General features: G+C 41.7%; 1 protein-coding gene across 5 annotated transcripts in view; it reads right to left on the bottom strand.

Moving 5' to 3' along the window:
• Positions 1 to 22,442, bottom strand: part of ABR (ABR activator of RhoGEF and GTPase) — a 217,757-nt gene that overhangs the window by 52,804 nt on the left and 142,511 nt on the right. For all 5 annotated transcript variants that reach the window (XM_072138370.1, XM_072138371.1, XM_072138372.1 and 2 more), the window contains 6 exons: positions 13,826 to 13,878; positions 9,144 to 9,284; positions 5,097 to 5,218; positions 3,887 to 4,055; positions 2,461 to 2,580; positions 601 to 676 (listed from right to left, as the gene is read on the bottom strand). In XM_072138370.1, the coding sequence (XP_071994471.1) occupies positions 601 to 676; positions 2,461 to 2,580; positions 3,887 to 4,055; positions 5,097 to 5,218; positions 9,144 to 9,284; positions 13,826 to 13,878 (681 nt within the window). The remainder of the gene's footprint in view (positions 1 to 600; positions 677 to 2,460; positions 2,581 to 3,886; positions 4,056 to 5,096; positions 5,219 to 9,143; positions 9,285 to 13,825; positions 13,879 to 22,442) is intronic.

Raw genomic sequence — 22,442 nt, 5'->3', positions numbered from 1 at the left:
CTCCTGCTCAATAACATCCTGCCAGGATTAAATTTTTTTTTACTGTGCACTGGGTTTTCCCATCAATCAAGTTAGGGCCTACACACATGATATATGCGTGATCGGTGGGGGTCTGTAGAGCTGACGGAACCTGGCAAACTCCTTCAGCTCCATAGAGCTGAATGAAGCAGAACTGACATGCATGGCCGTCTGCTCCATTCATCTCCGGGAGCGACCTGGGACCCCATATGACCCCCATTCTCATGATTTGTGTCTCATCACTGAGACTCCCACTGATCAGCAAGTCCTGTGGATAGGGCCTAACTTGATTGGTGGTAAAACCCCTTTAAAGGAGTTTTCCAGGTAAAGAGGCTGTAAAATTTGGTTTTAGTCAGTCAGCAGCACAGTGAATTATTACTACTACTTGCTGTGAACTGAAGGATTCACCTTCCGTGTGACTTTTCTACAGTGTTATTATCCATGTCAGTCACTGTCCTCACTCTGAATCTAAATTCCAGCATACAGTACAGTCAGTGTATAACCCATCAGTGATGCAGAGGTGTATGGGAAGACTTCAGGAGCACCGCATGTTGTCAGTGTATGGTCACTGCAGACACTTACCTTTCTTCTGCAGCTTCTGAATGGCTTCCCTCCACTCTGACCTTTCATAATCTGATGAGAGCAGGAACAGATAGCTCTGCAGAGACAGGAAAATGTTCTGTGTTAACTAACAAGTTCTGATAAAAAGAGACAGACAGAAGAAATCAAACAAACACAGAATCTACCATTGAAGTCTAAGAAATTACATTACATGTCACACCTAGAACTTTGCGACACGGTGATCTGCGACATGTACAACTCTGTTCACACCTCAAATACACAGAAGACCCCCGGTATAAGTCAATATGGTCAATCAGGATGCATTAGAAAACTGAGTGATCGTAGTTCTGATATAAACGAAGTATAATACTATTACTGAAACATATACACTAGGGTCCACCTACTCCAAGCAAAGTGTATCCTGCATTATATTGTGATCCCCTCATTCAATGTTAAGGTAATGGAACAAGTATACAGATGTATCCTCAATAATCCTACCTCAAATTTGGTGAAGAAGGCCAAAATATTCTGAGACCAATTCAATACTATATCGTTAGCAATACTATGGGGCTCATTTACTAATGGTCGAGCTGTGCACCGTTTTCGGGGATTACACGGCTTGCACAGGTATTTAAGAAGTGTCTGCACTGGGATTTTGCGGCACATGACCCTTTTTGTGGTGCAGCTTCACTGGCCTCCATGCGACACAACTGATTCGGACGATCCAACTGATTCGGACCGAGCGCGGGATTTAACTTTCAATAGTGTCACAAGCCGTATGTTTAACATACACCACAAAAAAGATGGTGAACCTGAGCGGGGAAGCGAAACATTCACAATTTCAGGTGCATGATCTTAGTGAATAGCCGCACACAGCTTTATAGATGCACAATGCACTTTCTGTGAACTCCAGTGACCAGGTAAGTAAATGTGCTCCTATGTGTTAGCAAAAACCTTGAATGGCTGCAATTCACAAATTCACCAGTGGGTGGCCACACATACAGCATATTACTTTGAAAAAGTAACACAAAATGAAATGACAGTGAAAAGCTGATCATCCCATGATGCACATAATATCTGGATATGTCCAGCCAAGAGCAAAGGTAAGGTAGGAGACACAGGTGTGCACCAATTCTGTCAAATGCACCTAGAAATAGTTGTCTCCGTGTTCAAGTTTAAAAAATTAGGTAAAATTATGGGCCTTAGGTTATATTCGGGTTTTTATCTAACAGCAGCACTGCAGAGTAACAGGATTAGAAGCATTGAGATGACTCTACAGTGTTCTCTAAGCTACTGTCTAGGGTTTATTTAGCTGATCTGAGATGCAAGGTTCCCTTTAAACCTGGCAGTCAACTGATTGATATAAGATAGATGATAAATATTAAACTGGTAAACCCTTTCTATCCTAGTAATGCAGCACTTGTTCTCTCTCACACCCATAATGATATCCAGATATCCTTCTCTTCCTACTGACAGAAGATACTTTCTGTTTCCTTATTTGACTTAAGAGTTTTCGGGATGCTAGAATACACTCTTTGAAAGTTTGCCTTTAAAGCAATGTGCCCTTGTAATTTGGACTCAAAGTCAGAGAACAGGTTTGAAGCCAAATCAGTAGAAGTTGTGTGTGTGGAGCTCATGTGGCTCCCACGCATTTGTTCCCTGGGCGTCCTGACTCACTCCTCACATCAGACACTGCAGAATTCCCCTCCTGGCATCCTCCTCTGTGTATCTAAATGTTCAAAGTATGCAAATAACCATTGCTGACTTTCCACAACCCCCAAGTGGGAAAATCAAAAGCGGATTCCTATTTGTATGTCTCATACAATGCCGGCTTCATCCAGCATCTCAGCAGGGCCATACAGCTGCCGGCTCCAGGCTTACCTTGCCATTCTTATTATGGATTCGGAAAGGAATTGTAGGGGAGAAGAGAAGAAGCCAGGATTCATACTCAAACATTTTCTTCTTCAGCCTTTCAATGGTACGACTGGACCCTTTGGCTTTCTGCACAAATGTATATGAAGGAGAGTGATGAGACAAAGGAGAGGATGATGAGCGCACAGATCAGATTTATGTGTTTATCAATGCTGGTCAATGATAATGAAAATATTACACTTTGCACTAAAATGAAGACCTCCATTGTGTATCTGCAGCCACAATTTACTATGTAATGAATTTAGAATATACACAGAGTTTATTAAGAGCTTTCAAAGATACTGGGGCAGATACTGGGGCAGGGTAGACATTGCACCTGAACTAGAAAGTTAGTAAGATCAAACATCAATGTGGATGATAAAGTGTGGGAACTTTTAGACAGTTTTGTTTAATTTTACTATTTTTGTTGCTCATCTTGCGTTGTTCCAATATTGTCTTACTATTTTGGTGTAAAATGGAGCAAGTTAAGAGGGCAGTCCAAATGTTTTTAAAACAATTAAGTATAGTGTTCTAAACAATCCATGTGGTGTTCTCAATCACATTACTGTGTTAAAGTGAACCAGTAAGTTAAACCAACCCATATTAAACATATCTTTAAAAATTACTATTATACAGCAGTACAACTATCCCTATATTGTTCCTCCCCATGCCTGTAAAGTTCCACAGTCCATTTGTAAAGATGACTCCCCATCTATGCATAGTCATGTTCTTCCAGCTCATCCATGCCTTCAGCCTCCTTATTGACATGGAGTCTGCTTCTCTGCAGCTGCTTCACTTGGCTCAGCTCCCTCATTCCCCCTTCCTTCAGTTATTCTCTTCAGCGAGTCACAGACAGCCAGCGTCTCACTCTTTCCTAAGGGAGGGGGGAATGAGGTAGTTGAGCCAAGTCGCACAGTGATGCAACGTAAGGGAGAGCATGTCCCTTGTCCAAAACATACAGTTAGGTTGTTTAGATTGTGAGCCCCATGGGGACAGGGACCAATTTGACATGCTTTGTGCAGTGCTGCGTAATCTGTGTGCGCTATATAAATAAAGAATTATTATTATTATTGTCAATCAGGAAGATGTAGGCACAGCTGAGCTGAAAGAACATAAATATGTCAGACTCCGCTAAGAGGAGTCAACTTTACGAACGGACTGTGGAAATTTACAGGCATGAGAAGGAACAATATAGGGATAGTTGTACCACTGTATAACAGCAGTATTCAAAGATATTTTTAGTTCAGTGTGGGTTAGTTAGTTATTTTTCATGTTCCTTTAGACTTCTATTTGCGGGCAGAGCCATAAACAGGAGCAGAAATAGACCTGCTCTGAGTTATCTACAAACTTCATGAAAACACTCTAAAGATGCCAGTGCCTTATAGGATCAACCAACCTTTTCTTTTTGGATCTCACTTTTAAGAACAGATATTTTTGCCTTCATTTCCTCTATCTCGTGGTCAGGCGTGGCGTGTAGCTGTGGGATGGGCTCCGACTCCTCCAGGGAGGGGAAGACCAGATCGGCCAGGGGGATGTACCATTTACAATCATACTGCTGGTGTTTCCTGTTGAAGAAAAAAAGGTATTTAAAGAGTAATATATAAGGTTTTCTAACAAAGTTCAAACCAAAGGACATAAAAATGCATAACTATGTCCGGAGAGATGGGAGATCCCCTTTATATGGTACAATTTATTTTCCCATTATTATACACAAAGATGGTCAGGTAAATCTAATGGAAGTGTACAAGGTCCTTTACATAATTTCTTGGTTTTCCAGATCTCTGCTTGCTGCCCTTCTATAGGAAACCTTATTGTTTACTTCCTTTAGAAAAAAAAAAAACAGCTCCTGGTCAAGTGATGTCCCACAGGTGCACAGCTCGTTATCTCTCTGGTGATGTGATGTCACACAGGTGCACGGCTCGTTATATCCCTGGTCACGTGATGTCACACAGGTGCACGGCTCGTTATATCCCTGGTCACGTGATGTCACACAGGTGCACGGCTCGTTATATCCCTGGTCACGTGATGTCACACAGGTGCATGGCTCGTTATATCCCCGGTCACGTGATGTCACACAGGTGCATGGCTCGTTATATCCCTGGTCACGTTATGTCACACAGGTGCATGGCTCGTTATATCCCTGGTCACGTGATGTCACACAGGTGTACAGCTAGCTATATCCCTGGTCACGTGATGTCACACAGGTGCACGGCTCGTTATCTCTATGGTGATGTGATGTCACACAAGTGCACGGCTCGTTATCTCCATGGTGATGTGATGTCACACAGGTGCACGGCTCTGATTACTCTCTGAAATGACAGTCCGTGCACCTCTGTAACATCATATGATCAGGGATGTAAGATGTTACAGGACTGACTGTTGGCAGTGAAATGCGTTGGCTCTTTGCAGGAACAATGTGTAAAACATACAAAGTATACAAGACACAGGAGGGATAATGTAACAGTAATAGAACTTGTGGTAAATACAGGATCTACAACTACATGCTGGGGACCACCAGTAGAGGGCAGACAATGGATTTGTCCTGAGAAAAGAAAAGCCGATATAATCCCCCCCCCCCCCCCCCGCCGCCTCTCCATGTCACTTACCCAACAGTTGCCTTCTTGAGCTTGGCACAGAGCAGGAGGTCGGTAAACAGGAAAAGATGCCGCAGTTTGCGGGAGTTTTCGGAAAGTTCGACTAAGAAACCATCTCTAACCAGCTGCCGGGTCTGAAAATGAAAGAATGGTAAAAGACATATGATGAAAGTATATGGGAATATTCTTATCATATTGGTCACGTATGTATCCTCAAAAGGTTATTTAGGGCAAGGATTGGACATGCCGAAATTGGTCATGCCTCGTTCTTTGTTCCTTCAGGAGATAAGCCCCAATTAAAGGCGCCTGGCAGTGGCTTATACAACTCTGCCCACTGAACTCACAAACATAGACTAAGCCACATGTGTATTGGTGCGGGAGCTCGGCGGTGCAGTCATTGTAGCTCTATGGGCACTTTTACAGCCCCTTTCATCCTCCACCATTAGAAAGTTATGAAGTGGCTTCATGGATTTTATTGGTATAAAAAGTTCAGACAAATCACATATACCCTGGGTTACATACAAGATAGGGTCCATAGATTTGTTCTTAAGTTGAATTTGTATGCAAGTCAAAACTATATATGTTATAATTGTAGATCCAGACAAAAAATTTTTTTGCCCCAGTGACAATCAGAGTTTCAAAATTTTTTGCGGTAATGGGACCAAGAATTATCAATAAAGCTTCATTACAGACACCTTACAGCTGATCATTGCAGCCTGGGACTATAGTAAAGCTTCCAGAGAGCTTCACCAGAGATCACAGTGGACAGAGGGGTCCGTCTTTAACTATGGGTGGTCTGTAAGTCGGATGTCCTTAAGTAGGGGGCCGCCTGCATTTGCCAAAAAGCATTAAAAATGTAAGAAAACTTAATATTACCCGTGCTTATGCAGCAGCTATCTGACACCGAATCCCTCCATCGGCTTCACAGCATTTCAGTTTTATCGCTTCTCATAGTACATTTAGTGTTGTAAAACTAAACCTATTTTTATGAAGTTTATTTTAGAGTTTATATGTAATTGCTGGCATATGGCAAGACGCTACCAGGGCTATATAGCGAACATAAAAGGGCAGATTTCTGATGACACAATTAAGATTCACTCTCTGCACTAGATAAGCCTCCTCATTATCCTCCGTTCTCTGAAAGAGCCACATTGTCAGCAGATGAGCAGCTGTTTGATTCAACTTCAGCAGCCGCATGCGCTAAGATGTCACATTGGGCTAAGACGCCGGGACAATGGAGCGTTTTAGCAAACTATTTAACGCACATTTATTTATTTTTTTTTTTAACTAATTGTATTCCATTAGTGAACACATAAAAAAAGAAAACTTAACTGAGGGTGATGCCACACGGGTATCGAAATGCATACTTATTAAGCATGTGTTTTCAGATAATTAAGATGATGAAAACAGTCAACAACGGGTGCGTTTTCAAAAACGCATCTTTTTTTTAACGGACTGAGAATGCATGCTAAAAAACGGACTAAAAACAACATGTGTGGCCTCACCATGAGGGTGTGTTCATGCATGCAACAGCTGGAGAGTTTTGACAAACTAAATTGCTGTTAACATTTGCAAAACATTTCTTTTAAGCATGCACTTAGTTAACAAATTGTTTACATATGTATTACCACTATTGGTTGCGTTTTGGAAAAGCAAATGTTAACACCAATTTCATTAGGCAAAACTCTCTTCAGCTGTTGCTATGTGTTTTAAAACGCATGCGTTAACGCCACAAGTGATCGCACCCTAAATATTGCATTACATGAATTTATAGGCTCATGGCATGGTTCTGTGGCCCAAGTTTGTGGCATGGGCAGCCTTTTTCAATCGTCATCAGCACGTGATCAGACCTCATGACACATGGGACTGTTGTTTGCTTCCCATAAAACTGCACTAGTTGGGTACAAGTGGCCTGAGGCCGGCGGCACACACGGCGTTTTGAACCCGTTTGGGGGCCGTTATTAAGCATTCCGTAAAAGAAACTGCATCCGTTTTTGGCCCGTTTTAATCAAGATAATTGGTAAAACCGGTCAAAAACGGAAGAGTTTTCAAAAAACCGCATGCGTTTTTAACGGACTGCTTAAAAGAGGCCCAAAAACTGGTTCAAAACGCCACGTGTGCTGCCGGCCTTAGACTTGCACCAGATTTATCACAATTAATGATGATAGATCTAGTCCTTCTTTTGACGGTCTATTCTAATGTTGCACTGCCTATTGTTTGGGATAGGATAAAGGGTTACTTCAATAAATAATGAACAATTGAGTAGATTTTGAAAGTTTTTGTTATAATTAAGGGGGTTGTCCACTATTACAAAACGTTACCAAGCTAAGAACCTAATAGGGTAGGGTCACCCATATAGCACTAACCCTAGTAATGTTAGTGTGAAGCGGCCAGGACTGCACAGCCCCCTTCGTCCACCAGATGCCAGCAGGACAAGGGATGTCACAGGAAGCCCCAACTCCTGTTGCCTAGGGGCTTTACACAAACTTAAAGTGATTTTCCCAGGAAACCAGTTAGGATACAGCCTAACTTGCTGATCGTGGGGGTCTCAGTGATGAGACCCCCACAGATTACAAGAACAAGGGTTCCGAGGTGCCTGCATCGGACCAGGAGATAAGTGGAGCAGATGGCCACACATGTCCGTTTTACTCCATTCATCTCTATGGAGGTGAGGGAGATTGCTGAGCGCTGTGCATTTGCATAATCATCTTTTCTCTTACTAGCAGTCAAAGTGTCCAAAAATGGCCTAAAATACTTAAAAGTGTGCAAGAATTATTTTTTTTTAATCAAATAGTTCTTATTAAAGATTTTCCGTTTACAAACAACTAACCAATCCCCCTGACAGAAAACTGCCCCCCTCCCCAATGAGTTGGTACACTACAGCACATGAATACGTCCTTGCATTAGACCCTCCTAAGGTACTTTTTTAAGTGTTCGGCTGACCGAGACAAGAGGAAGCCGCAGATTTACAAAAAGGCAGAGGTTGCTGTCACAGTAAGACAGAAGGAAGTGTAGCATCATCCACACATGGACCCCAAGCCATTTTACATTTTTTTGGAAGCCTTACGTTTACCATACACCCCCTTCTCTAATCTAATAACTATATTCATTCTGGAGATATTACCCTCTATTGTGGACGCAGCCAATGCTGAGCTATTAACATTCAGGCTTGATATAACATCCTGCTTGTACTTTTGGAGACTGCATCCGTCAAATATCCTTCCCCCCAGGAGCCCAAAAACTATGGGGGATGTAATAACCAGACCCGTCATATTTATAACCCAGCTAGATTTATTCAGTATGAAGCCCATAGACATAAATCTGTGCCCCTCTGCCTGCAGCAATGTTACCATTCCTTATTATTTGGCAGTAAAGGAACATTACATTTGGTAGTCATGCAGCCTAAGCAAAAATACAGCTTTTATCCTGAGCTACCTGTAGTCATACACCAGCTGGGTATATAGTGTTGGCACCACAAAATATGGTCACATAGGACAGATACTGTACCTCAATTTCCACTGTCACTTCTTCATCTGCAATGCGCATAAACACAAATTTTGTGTTTCCATATATGCAGAGCGAGGAACATGAGTAAACTTATTCTGTTATATATGTGAATAGTTGAGGTTCAGCTATAAAGAGGTTAGCCATATAATTGGTGCAGCTACAAGGGGGCACTAGGTAAGAGGTCCACTATCAACCAAAAGCTGCTTATTACAATATCCATACTACTGAAGTTATGAGATGTGGGAAGCCTCAAGTATTGTATAAATCCAAAATCCAGACACTTCCTCATGTCACTAGTCATGTATGAATATATAGCGCAACATAATAGATCCAACCAGTCAGTGTATCTCAAGTTAGATTTTAAAATTCCCCAAAACAATTAGTATCTGCAGATCATATTGACAAACTTTAACATTTGGCCCCCCACCTTTGCTCTGAGTCACTGCTGCAGCAGTTTTGAAAGTTGCATGCAACATATTCAAAGCAATTCGACTTGAGACATAGCCTAAAAGCCACCTGAGGAAGCCATACAATCACAGGCAATGTTCTTACCTCGCCCTTTGGTGTGGTCACTGCAGTTCTCCGCGGATCAATGTCCTCATTGATACTAGAGAGAAAATTCTGAGAGATACGAAGCGCGTCTTGTAGTAATGGATAGTCAGGGTGGTCAACAGGCGTGTGCTTCAGGAGATCCTGGAACATTATAGAAATTAACATACTTGTATCAGTAATAACATACAGTATAGTCTCAGGCATATAGTCACATTTAAAGGGGTGGTGCAGGGAGTCACCCCCCCCCCCCCCAACAATCCAATATCGAATACCTACCTTTAGTGTTGACCATCAATACAAAACTTTTAAGGCACTTTAAAAACACATCATGGACCTTTCATGTAAATATCACCAGGTTCTGTACAAAGTCCAGTAATAAAATCATTACTAATTTTGCTGAACCTAACAACTCCGCCAGATGCTGTATTACTCCTATTACAAGCAATGGTTCAACATACTGCACATGGAGAACTATATGGTGGAGTATACGCAGCCGCCAGGTGGAGTATACGCAGCCGCCGGGTGGAGTATACGCAGCCGCCGGGTGGAGTATACGCAGCCGCCGGGTGGAGTATACGCAGCCGCCGGGTGGTGTATACGCAGCCGCCGGGTGGTGTATACATGCCTTTATACACATTCCAGAACACAACTCTGCCAGTTCTATAGCTGTTCGTTAAGAAACACATTACAATGAGAATAATTCTCATCACAATGTACATTTTAAGAAACAGGCTGATAATCTAACTGCACAGAACGAGTCCTTTCCTGCCGCTCTAACTATCTGACATCAATGTGTTATCTACAATCCATGTGATACATGAGTCACAGCTTCCAATTTATATGCATTATATCATCCGCTGACCTAAAACAAAGCTTTGAGTGTAAATCCCCTATACATTGGCCAAGGGATAAAAGACGCTTTTGCAGAATGATATTCCATGCTGGGAACTGAAACTTCAAAAAGTATGATATCCATTTTATGTCATGAACACGGCTCTATGGACGGAGTAACAAGCCTTTCTCTGAGGGGGTTTAAAGCTTAGTTAAATAGCATCAATAGATAACTAGATACATAAAAGATTTATCGGTTGATGGATTGGTATCTGTCTTTATGATGAAAAGTTGGTTATGAGTTGCCGCTATAACCATTAGTGGCCCATCTATAGGATCAGACATTGATATGTGATGTGGGGGTACTACAACCATATTGCCGATATAGAGCTTTAGCCATTCAATTTGTTTTAAAGTATACTTGGATAACATAAGTGCCACCACCCAGATTCCTTGCTGGTAGCAGCTCACCTCCCTCCTCCCCATTGAGAAAATTTCCTTATAGCACTGAATGAACATCTCCTTTCTCTTTATGTGCCTGCAGTAAAGCATATGTCAAAATGCTGTCGACAGTAGCACAGACAAGATGGATTCCCAATTGCTTCCACAGAAAATACAAATCTATAATCCAAAAATGATACCGTAACTCATTGGATAAATCCTTACATTATCTGGTTTTAATCAGAGGGGTTGTACCAAGTTTGATTATTGACGGCTGGGTTCCCCTTGATGGAGGGGCCAGTCGAACATTCGTACTGCCGCCCCAGTCAATACTATGGTAGAGCCAGACATAGCTGAGCACACCCCTCTTAAAGAGGACCTGTCACCCATCAAAAAACACACTACGTACTAAAGTAAGCAGCTACTAGGGCAGTGATGGCGAACCTTTTAGGCACTGAGTGCCAAAACTACAAGCAAAAGCCAGATATTTTCACAAAGTGCCAATTTAAAATAATTCACAGGTTTCAAACATATTGGTGCCCTGATTACACCAATACAAGAGAAAGAAAGAGAAATTTGGATTGTTATTGTAGTTTCCCTCTAAAGTCCTCTTAACAGGATGAATCATGGGTCTGGAGGAAAAGCTACAATGATAATCAAGCTCTGTCCACACCTCCTTGATTCAGGTCTCGAGTCCTGAATATTGACCTTTGTGCTGGGGTGATGGCCTGGGTGCTAAAAGAGAGGGCTCTGAGTGCCACCTCTGGCACCCGTGCCATAGGTTCGCCAGGGCCGGTTCTAGACAAAGTGGGACCCTGGGCAAAACTAAAAGTAGGGCACCAAAATAAAACTATTTTATGACCAGTCACAGTCAGCAAGAGGCTCCCTTTAATATGGTAAAATAAACTGTAATTTTGGAGAATTTTATAGGAGATAGATGATGGGGAGATTGATGGGCAGCACGGTGGCTCAGTGGTTAGCACTACAGCCTTGTAGCGCTGGTCAACATCTGCAAAGAGTTTGTATGTTCTCTCTGTGTCTGCACGGGTTTCCTCCAGTTCCTCCGGTTTCCCCCCACACTCCAAAGGCCCATTGGGGACAGGGACCGATATTTTCTGAAAGCAGACACTTGCCCAGTTTTTAAAATTGCATTAAAAAGTTTATAGACATAGGCACCTTCATGCAATTTTGATTCAAACTGAAACATTTTATAAAAAATACTTGACTTGATTTTATAAAAATTTGACTTTGATGGAAAAAAAATTGTTCCAAACAGAAAACATTTACCTTCACATCTCCTAAATGTAATAGATGGACATGTGTAGAGTTCATAAATGTGCCATATTGATATGTTCACATGAATAAATCCACATAATATCACTAAAACTGTAATAACTAAATATCTGCTTTTCAGCTAGAAATTTAAAGACAGTCACAACCTGCAAAATATATCAATAAAACAGAATAAATAGTAAAGGCGCCATAAAACCTATAGAATTTTGAAACAGACAACCAGACGATGCATTTGGCAATTAACATTCAAAATTTCCTCTAAAATATGTACAAATCCAGATACTTATATAAAGAAAATATACTTTCCTAATACAGTAAGATGTGAGGAGATCATACAGACCCCACATGTGTATATTCACCAAAATATGCAGCAAAGGGAACTGCAGAAATTTGCACTGACCGTCACACAGATCTATCATTATACGCTCCCTTACACAATGGTCACACAAATAAATAACTATATATCCATAAACCAAGCTAATGAGATAATAAAAAGTCACGCTTAGATGTGCGCCATTGTATTATTAATAACAGAACCCTTTGCGGTTCATAAGAATTTGAGTGAGAACGTCATAACATAGGTGTAAATAATGGAGGATAGGGTTACATATAGCTTTATGGACATGTTCTGGGTCGAGGTGTCAATATGTAGTCACATTAGGAGAAGAGGATTGAATGTTCATCGTATCAGACAATTTTACCAATAAAAAAACTATCACAAAATAAAATGCAATAAAAGATAAAGTGTGTTCTTAGATAAAGTGTGTTCTGCATTGAGAAGGGTTAAAAACATGAATATTAGTTGATATTATCCCTTCTCAAAATGTAGTAATATATAAAGTGAATATTTCCATTATCTATGAGGTGCAGCAGCTCCTGTGTGCAGCAAACTCTCCCTGTAGCCTGATGGCTAAGAATCTGGTGGGGGACACACAATTCAGAGGGCTGTATCTCTGGCTCTGTGACACATAGAACCTTACTTATTTTTTTCCTATGAAAGAAGAGTCTCTCTTCTTTTATATAAATCTAAATTTGTGTTTCTAAGTGTTAGGAAAACGGAGATATTAATTGATAAACTGCCGTTGGGAGTGATTGTTATATATAAAAATTCTCACTTTAAACCTGAATATCTCTGGATCCCTGGCACCTAGAAACACAATTCAAGATTCATTTGAAAGAAGAGATTCTCCCTTTTCAGGGGGCCTGGGCAATTGCCCCCTTTGCCTACCCATAGCGCCGGCCCTGAGGTTCGCCACCACTGTCCTAGGGCAAGCCCATTTTTAGCAGTGATAAACTGCTAGCTTTATCCGAACCCTCCAATAAAGCTAGCAGACACTGCTGCGAAGTACAATACGAACGCCGAATCACGCTCAAAGTGGTCCGGTGTATTCATGTGGGTGCGAGACTAGGAAGTGGTGACTGCTGCATGAAGCTCGGCAGTCACCGCCGGCCTATGGAGCGGGCAGGGTGGTCCGGGGCAGATGCAGCGCCTCGGACCGCCCCCTCATGAATACGCCGGAGCGCTGTCCAGCATTCCTATTGTACTTTGCGGCAGTGCTAGTTTTATAGGAGGGTTCCGATAAAGCTATCAGTTTATCACTGCTATAATGGGCTAGCGCTAGGAGCTAGTTACTTTAGTGACAGGTCCTCTTTAAGCATTCTCAGGGTGCGTTCACACATTCAGTTTTTCACATGCAGTTTTTGAAGCCAGGTGTGGATCATAATGATTGAAAACATATCACTGAAAGAAGCTGCTACTCTTTTTTCACTCCACTCCTGGTTTGGACATCAAAAACTATATCTGAAAAAATGAATGTGTCAATGCACCCTCGTAGACAGTGATGTCAGTACCTTAGACTGTACCTAACAGTGATGCTAGTACCTTAGATACCTGAGCGCTGTGCTTGTCAATTGCTAATGTTCCTATAGTACTGACAGAGGCTCAAAGGAGTAGAGGACCCCCATTTTCCCAAACGTAAGGTTCCCTGGCTGTTGGATTCTTATTAATTAGATGGTTGTCCCCTATCCTGTGGATAATGGGATAACAATCAGTTGTGGTACAACCCCTTTAATAGGAAAATAATACAAGCGAGACAGCCTGTTGTATTTGTACTTACATGAAGCACTAAAGTACTCCGCGTCACACGATCAATGGGTTTGTAGAGGAGAGCTAAAACGAGAAAAAGGAAAGGTTTTAGGAAACAGAAAAGTGAATCTACAGGAAATAAATAAATGAATACAGGATGGCTGTACATACAGAGAACAAGGCAGCAGAATGTGAGGCTTCCTATATCACCAGCATTTATTACCCCACAATTCAATATTCAAGGCACAGCCTGGAGATGCAGGGGTTAACACAGTATTGTCAAGGTCACTCTGTAATATCAATCAGAACATTGCAAAGTCTTGAGTTCTTAGGCGTTAGTGTTACAATCTATCCCCAGTAGTGCTGTGTATTATTTATATACAATCCATGATATGTAGACTGTGTCATCCTAAGCTGTGATAATAAATAGAGGGAGAAGCAGATGAAAATATTTAATGAGTTTAATCACTGCATTAATTAATGCCCATAAATATCCATCTGTAAAAACCTCAGTGGAAATATTAGTAATTCAGTAAAAAAAAACCACTTATTTGCACTTATCTAGAGGATAGAAAATAAATGTCTAATTGCCTGCTGGTTGGTAACAAGTGTAGTCCATGGAAATTGTCACCAGATTGTACCCCATTAAACCAGCAGCCCCCACAGGTAGGGTATGAAATGCGCCTTCGAGAATTTCCTCTTTTATGTGAAATCTCATTCAATTACCTATAAAACAAAACTCCATAGTCATGTGAAAATGAGCAGAGAAGAGTCATATTTTATCTGAGATGAGACTGCAGAGTTAGTGTCACTTTAGACGGCCCTATCCTCGGTTCTACAGCACCTAGAAACATGCTTTAGGTGTCATAGTAAAGATACAAATTTCTTCTTTCACATTAGATACAAAGACGGAGATGCAATCAGTTAGGCCTCATGCGCACAAATGTATACATCTGGGTGCAGGAGAGAGGAGGGGTGAGCGCTTCTCAACCCTCCCCTCTCCATTGAAAGATGAGAGGTCAGCGCTGTAATAAGGCTGGCTCGGTCACGGTGCAGTGACATAGATGTCTATCCGATTATGTTTCCCCATACGTTCAAGTGGATGAGGCCCACAATCCTGATGCAATCTGGAACATGATGGGGGCGTCTTGCTGCAGCCTCTAATCTTGACTGATCTCCTTGCGAGATTTCACGAGTTGGAATTCTAGAAAAGACATTTCATACAATACCTGATGGTGCTTAAAGTTTAATGGGGTAAAATCTGGTGACCGCTTTTTGGATAGGATGGTTATAGAGGATAACATTATAGTCCACGGGATCCTTCATCATTCTGAACACCTGGGGCTCCTTTATTTCTCTTCTTCCTCTTTTATAACACATCAGAACAATGGAGCGAGGGACTAAAAGACTACATAGCACTGTAATACTCCGTCTCTTATGTACTTTCGGTATGCTTTTGCTATGTCACCTGCTTATTCTTCCATTGCACAAAGGTAAAGCTGATTGTACAGGACGAGCACAATGGCGCTCAGTATCACGTCTGGCATTGCAGTAAGCCATACTCCAAGTTTCCAGCCGCTTGTCTTATTATCTCTTTTGTTCCGAGAAGCAAAGAGTATAAGGCAGAGTATAAAAGCATCAGTAGGCACTTGACTTTTTCAGAAATGTAATGTGCCAGTTTGAAGAATAACGTATTAAGACGGCGCCTGAATGTGGACTTAAGACAACCCAAGAGGGTGCATGGACCTCATCAGTAGAAAACTAAAGTGCATTTCATCAGCAGCGGGGAAAAAAAAATTGTCTCTCTCTGAACCGAGAATGCAAAAATGTTTTTCTACAAAACAAAGGACTATAAAAAGCACATATGCATCCTGGTGTCATTAGGGTCACTGGATAATAACACCTCCCAGCATAGTAATAAACTAAATAACTGTACAGTAAGCACCTTGTAAATGGCACATTGTCCGGATAGTTACAGTCATTTCAGGCAATTTCCATTTCACAAGATGAATACCTGACCCCTCTGTCAGTCTGGAAGAATAATAGGCCCCAGTGCAGTGCAAAAAGTCCAATTTCCAGCTATATACTTGTGCTGACACTTTACTTTTACCTATCTGAATCCATCAGATTGAAGTGCACAGGGGGTGTATGATTTAGTGTATGGTTTCCCTGACCTGGGACCTAGGGGGTTGCATGTCATTCACTATTCTGTGCAATGTACAGAAGTGCTGAAGGAAAGAGGTCAAATACATAGGAACAGTAGAAGAGGCTGAATACAGGTGAAAAGGACAAAAAAATAAAGTTATACCACAATTTTTCATTCCAAGGAGCATTGTTATGGACATTTGTTGGGCAGACAAATTATTTGCATACATAAAAATTTGGAAAACAAGTCTTAAAAGGGATTGGCCACTATTACAAAACTTTGCCAGGGTAAGTACAAGGCCCTAAATAGGGTCACCAGTATGGTACTTACCCTGATAAAGTTTGTATGAAACTTGTACTGCTCACCCTATTGTACATCAGGTCAGTGGTCCCAGGTGGGGTGATGAGCCAAGAACCATGTAAGAGAAAGCTTGTTCTGGCCCCAAGGTACTGTACATTTAGTAAAAGCACAAAAATAAAAACTATCTTTTTGTTTACCATTTTTGAGGTATAAGCAGGGACCTATTTTAAAGGTATAAAACACATGACCTTGCAATTGCATTTTTGTAATTTTAATAATTTTATGCTTTTAAAAGGGGCTCTGCTGGGCATTTTTTGTTAAGTGGGGGCATGGTGGTCATTTTATTGCTGAGGGGGGGGGGGAACGCTGCTAGATATGTTATTGCTGAGGGGGGGGGCGCTGCTAGATATGTTATTGCTGGGGGGCGCTGCTAGATATGTTATTGCTGAGGGGGGGTTCTGCTAGATACGTTATTGCTGAGGGGGGTTCTGCTAGATACGTTATTGCTGAGGGGGGCACTGCTAGATATGTTATTGCTGAGGGGGGCTCTGCTGGACATTTTGTTAAATTGTAGCGGCTGCATTTCCCAAGCAAGGCTTGTACACCAGTCAATTTTCCCAGTTGTTTTTTGGTGAAAGTAGGGCCTCGGCTTATACTTGAATATATACACGGCACCAGTGGATGAGACATGGTGGTTATTAGTCACCGCTTCCTTTTATCTTCCATCTACATTTCGAGGAATCCAAGCAGCGCTCTCAAAGACAACGGATTAACCCTTTACATTTAATCTGACCCATATGATAATGAGGAAAAAAAAAGAGCGATAATATTGTCAATATTGTCACAATTCTCTCTTCAGAGATGCACTAATTACCTGCGAACTGGAGGATCCATCACATCGCATTGGGGCTCGAGGCGCCGTGAACCAGAGAAATTGCCCTACTTTTAGACAATTAGTATGTCTGAGATTGTACATTTCTCATTAGTGTTTAACTTTAATAGTAGTTGGCCGTATTCCAGTCACTATAGGGAAATCAGGAGTAAGCAGCAAATCCATCTAAATCACTGATGCAACAAAGGATCGCTACTTCCAAGATTAACTGTGGCTGTGTTCTGCTCTTCCCATCAGTCAACAAATGATGATATATTTCCTTATCCGACACAGCATCGCTCTCCCAGGAATAACAATGCCGATACATGGGCTGGCTATCAGTCAATGGAGGATGCCTGGAGCCCAGAGATAATGCCATCCAAAGACATGTACAAACACATCTGACCGTGACATTGGAAACCCTGTCAGCTCACCTTGAAAATGAGGAAATGGAATCCTCTGATATGTCCTCAAACAATAAGCACAATACAGTTATGAAATAATGGGCAGTAAGGTAATGGTCACATTGTGAAGATACCTGGCTGATTTTTTTCTCTTTTTACTGTGGGCACCTGTTGCACAAACTCCCCCCCATTAAAGAGGGTTTCCAGTTAAATGATCTAGATAATCTATTCACAGGTTAGATCATTGATATAAAATTGGTGGTGATCAGACACTAGAGATTCCTACCTTCTAACAGAAGCGGGATTGCAACAAAGAGACCAGTGACAGAAAAACGGCTTTGTTCCCAAGGCCTCGTTGACAAATTGGGGCTCATTTACTAAATCCGAATGCCGCACTTTCGTCGGGTTCCCCGAATATTTCCGCTTTGCGCCGAATTGCCCCGGGATTTTGTCGCACGGGATCAGATTGTGGCGCATTGGCGTCGGCTTGCACGCGACAGAAATCAGGGGGTGGGCCGTCGGACAACCCGTCAGATTCGGACAAATCGCAGACTTTAAAAAAGGGTTTGTGTCGCAAGATCAACCACTCATATGCACCAGGAAGAAGCAGGTGAGCTACAGTGGACCTCGGAGCAGCAGCGACACATGCAGGAACTCAGACGCACGATGTTAGTGAATCGCGCCGGACCAGAATCCTCATCGAACAACACACCGCAGGATCGCGACAGGACCGGGTAAGTAAATCTGCCTCATTGTATTTGAATTGCATTTCAAAATGCAATCCAAGTACAGCTGGGAGGAACTACACCCAATGCTTGCATTTTAGAATAAGCTACATGTGTTTTGCTGTTAAAGCTCAGTTCACAGCACATTTTTTTGTCCTCTGTTGTAAGAATGCATCAGGCCGAAACCTAACATGTCCTTAAAAAAAGGGTTAAGAGATATCCAACAGTATACAAATACAGAATATGTCCTTTTGTTACTTTCCTCCCATCTGAAAGATGGAGAAGTGAACATCTGCAGCAGACAGTGATGGGGACCCCCATGAACCTACGCGGAATTTGGGGACGGATGCAGTACAATGCATCCATCCCAGTTTCCCTCCAATGGCCTCCACTGAACGTATACGTCTCTTTGCAGAAGGGAGCTGTTTGGAAAGACGTAGCTTTCTATGCATACTGTATAGATTGAGGCAAATAGGATGCCCCCACCTGTCAGTAAAAGTCTATGTATAGGCTCAGCCAAGTGATGTGATGTGGATAGAAAAATTTGGCCAAAACCACAATTATTTCGCCAACCTAATCCACCCCAAAACAAAGCTGGATTCGATTTTTCTGCTGGGGATTACCTGTGGAAGCCCCATGGAAACCCTATACTATATGAGCATAAAGTATGGGTATTTACTGCTGAAGAAATATACAGCTGATGGAAAAGGTAAAAGGAAATCATGGCTCTCAATCAGAAAGAATCAGAATAAAACATGCGAAAGGCCCCACTCCACAATGACAAGAGAACATACATTTTTTGACAAAGGAGGGTGGAAGAGGAGTTTACTGCAACCTTAATAGCAAAATCACCTCCACTAGAAATACAGAACTTCTATATATTTCCTAATACAAATTTTACACTGTAACAGTATTATCAATAGAATCCCAGGTGCAAATAACTTATTCCCTACGGATGTTACATATTTAGATTTAAGGAGAATACAAGAAAGCGGAATAAAAGATTTCAATTTTAAACCGAAATTTTATACCATTTGCAGAACTCTGTAACCTCGGTCAGACTGACATCAACGCTTCTAGGAAGCACAAAAGACACAGCTTTTTCTGCGGAAATCCATTATTGAAAATCTACGAGAGAAATTGGAACTTCGTAAACGGCACAAGGATCAGGCATCTCTGTAGAAGCCAAATGTTGCCTCAGAAAATGGCCATTTCTAATATCCGTTAAAGTAAAACTGCAGAGAACTAACAGCCTCACAAAGATTCTATATGGATATATAGGGGGTTAGACAAAATATACAGATTATAGTTTCTTAAAATCTTTTAGGGGGAGAGGAAGATGGGACCTGACATTGCTCCGAAGGGGAATGATTGTTGCGCTCCATGTAGGGGCATCTGTGACTTGTGTCTATGGGTGTGTTGAAGTCTACTACAGGATACGGTCCGGAGGTTTGTTCTTAATTTGAATTTGTATGCAAGTCGAAACTGTATATTTTATAATTGAGGTTCTAGACAAATTTTTTTCTTTTTAGAGTTTCAAAATTTTTGCTGTAATTGGACCAAGAATTATTAATAAAGCTTCATTACAGACACCTTGCAGCATTGCAGTCTGGATCTATAGTAACATCCAGAGAGCTTCACCAGAGGTCAAAGTGGGCAGAGGGGTCCTTCTGTAACTATGGGTTGTCTGTAAGTCGGGTGTCCTTAAGTAGGGGACCGCCTGTACTGCATTTCCTTGACTAAGGCTGCATTCACACTGCCGTTGCCCGCCGTACCGTAGCACGGCAGGCAACGGCAGCGCGCGGGGAGAGGAGGAGGGTCAGCGCTGCTCACCCCCACCCCACTCCATAGGGATATATGGCGCACGGCGACGTAAAACAGGAAAATATAGGACATGTCCTATCTTTTTCCTGGGTACGGAGCGGTATGGTGCCGCACGTGTGCTGCACTCTACTGCTCCCATAGAGCGCCATGCGTCCATTGCCGTCTATCGGGGACGTATTTCGGCGTATATACGTCCCCCTTGCGGCAGTGTGAATGCAGCCTAAGGGTGATGCCACATGTGGTGTTTTTGGTCCGTTTAGAACACATCCATTTTTGACCGTTTACCATGCGTTTTTCTGCTTAGAACCTTTTTAATCAACCAAACACGTGGTAAACAGTAAAAAACGGATGTGTTTTAAAAACGCATGCGTTTTTAAACGGAACCGAAAACGCATGCTTAAAAATGGACCAAAAACGTCACGTGTGGCATCACCCTAATTCTCATTAGGGTGCAGTCACACGGAACTCGGTTTAAAACAAAATCACATGTGTTTGGCTGCTTTGAATTAGCTTTTTTCATTTCTGAAACTGTAAGCAGCTGTGGAAACCGCACCAAGAACGCTCCGTGTGACCGCACCCTTATAATATGAGCAGGACAGAAGCAGCTGTAGTTGCCAGCTTTGATGTAAGAGATCGCTTCATGGACAATAGTTGACTTCAGGACCCAGAGAAGCAAGAAGAAGTAAATGACAGATTCTCTTGAATTCACAAATTAGACTGGGGTCTGTAACGATTTAGTGTTGTGGTGTGCGAGTTCAACACTAACTAAATGTTTAACAAAATTTTATTAATCAGTAGTAAAGATGAAAATAATAAACTTTGTAATATGTTTTAGTAAAGAAATATGTTCCAGTCTCTTCCTTTGTCCTCTGCCTTTCTTCCTTATTTAAGCAGTTTGTGTAAATCGGCTTTCTGTCCTGTATCCACTGACAGCTGAGAGATAAAGGAACCTCATAAAGTGTCTAATGACTTTATATATACAGTCCCCGGATAGTCTAATCTAACAGAGCCGAATCGCTCTGGGGAATATGCTCTAGTTATGGACAAAGTGAAATATTAGCCTCCTTATCTGTCTGAATCATAGGGAGCTCTGAAGGCATTCAGAAACACTGCTAACTACAAGAAAAAGAAGCAGAAAAAGGCACAGAGAAGCTTTGCAAGGAGTTTATTTCATTCAACCCATTTGGCATCTCTATGCATTTACTGTATGTCAACACAACAAAAACTAAACACTAGCAGTGGGGCATACAGTACCAGGATCCCAGGCATCCCTCTTCACTATCATTTTAAACAAATTTACTCACCTGGAAAATCCCTTGAATTTGGTTGCTGTTTGCTATAAAATGTAAAGTGCGTCCTTGTACCCGCTTTGCTCATTCACATGTCGCGGCAGATGGTACTTATAGCAAGTGTGGGCCTGTATTATGGTTTACGAGGCTTTACAATGGCCCACGTGTATGAACAAATGAGAGACTGGCGAATTACAATAAAAATGCAGAGGGGAGGGAATGTCAAAGGAAAACACAACAAGATCTTGTTTAATATTTAAGAAGCAGGAATGAATCATCATCCTTTATAATCCCAGAATAATGAATGAATCACCAAAGCTCGTGGTGGTGCAGACAAAAAGGTTAAAATGAGTGACACGACAATCCGGCTGTATGGAAACAGAACGCGCTAGCGCAGAGCTGCTCTATCCAACATTAAACAAACGTATCCCGATCAGGCGCAAGGGCATTTGTGCTCCGATGTACAAGCCACTTCTCCTTAACATCAGCATTATCATTCTGGATGTCTTCTCCAGACAGCAGCGCGGAGCCAGAGAGCAAGGCACTAATATAATAACTACACCAACATATCAGAGAACTGAAATACAAAGTGATATTCCGAAAAATATGACTGATAACATATATAAATTCTGAATAATGAGTGCTTAGTAAAAGAAAAAAAAAATGTAACCAATTCCCAATAAATATGCATAACTAAATAAATATGGAACACTACAATTACTAATAATTATATATATACATATATATATATATACATACATATACATACACACATATACATACATATACATACATATACATATACACACACACACACACATACACATACATACATACATACATATCACACCAAATCCTATGGACAACTAGCGACAGGGGTGCCCCAGCCATGAGACAAGTTGAGCCTCTTGCCTCAGGCAACAGCACCTGCAGTAAGATATGGGGGGGGGGCAGCAACAGGGGAGCAGTCACCTGCTACAAAGCAGAACTTCTAATGGAAGGGGTGGGGGGATCGTCGTTCTCAGGAAGTAGAAGTTTACGTCCACCCATGCCTAGGGATCCTCAAATATTTACATTGCCCAATTCATA

This window comes from Engystomops pustulosus, chromosome 2 (assembly GCF_040894005.1).
Source record: "Engystomops pustulosus chromosome 2, aEngPut4.maternal, whole genome shotgun sequence".
NCBI classification, from domain to species: domain Eukaryota; kingdom Metazoa; phylum Chordata; class Amphibia; order Anura; family Leptodactylidae; genus Engystomops; species Engystomops pustulosus.
The sequence above is the reverse complement of the archived record's forward strand: the minus strand, read 5'-3'. Positions and strand labels throughout refer to the sequence as shown.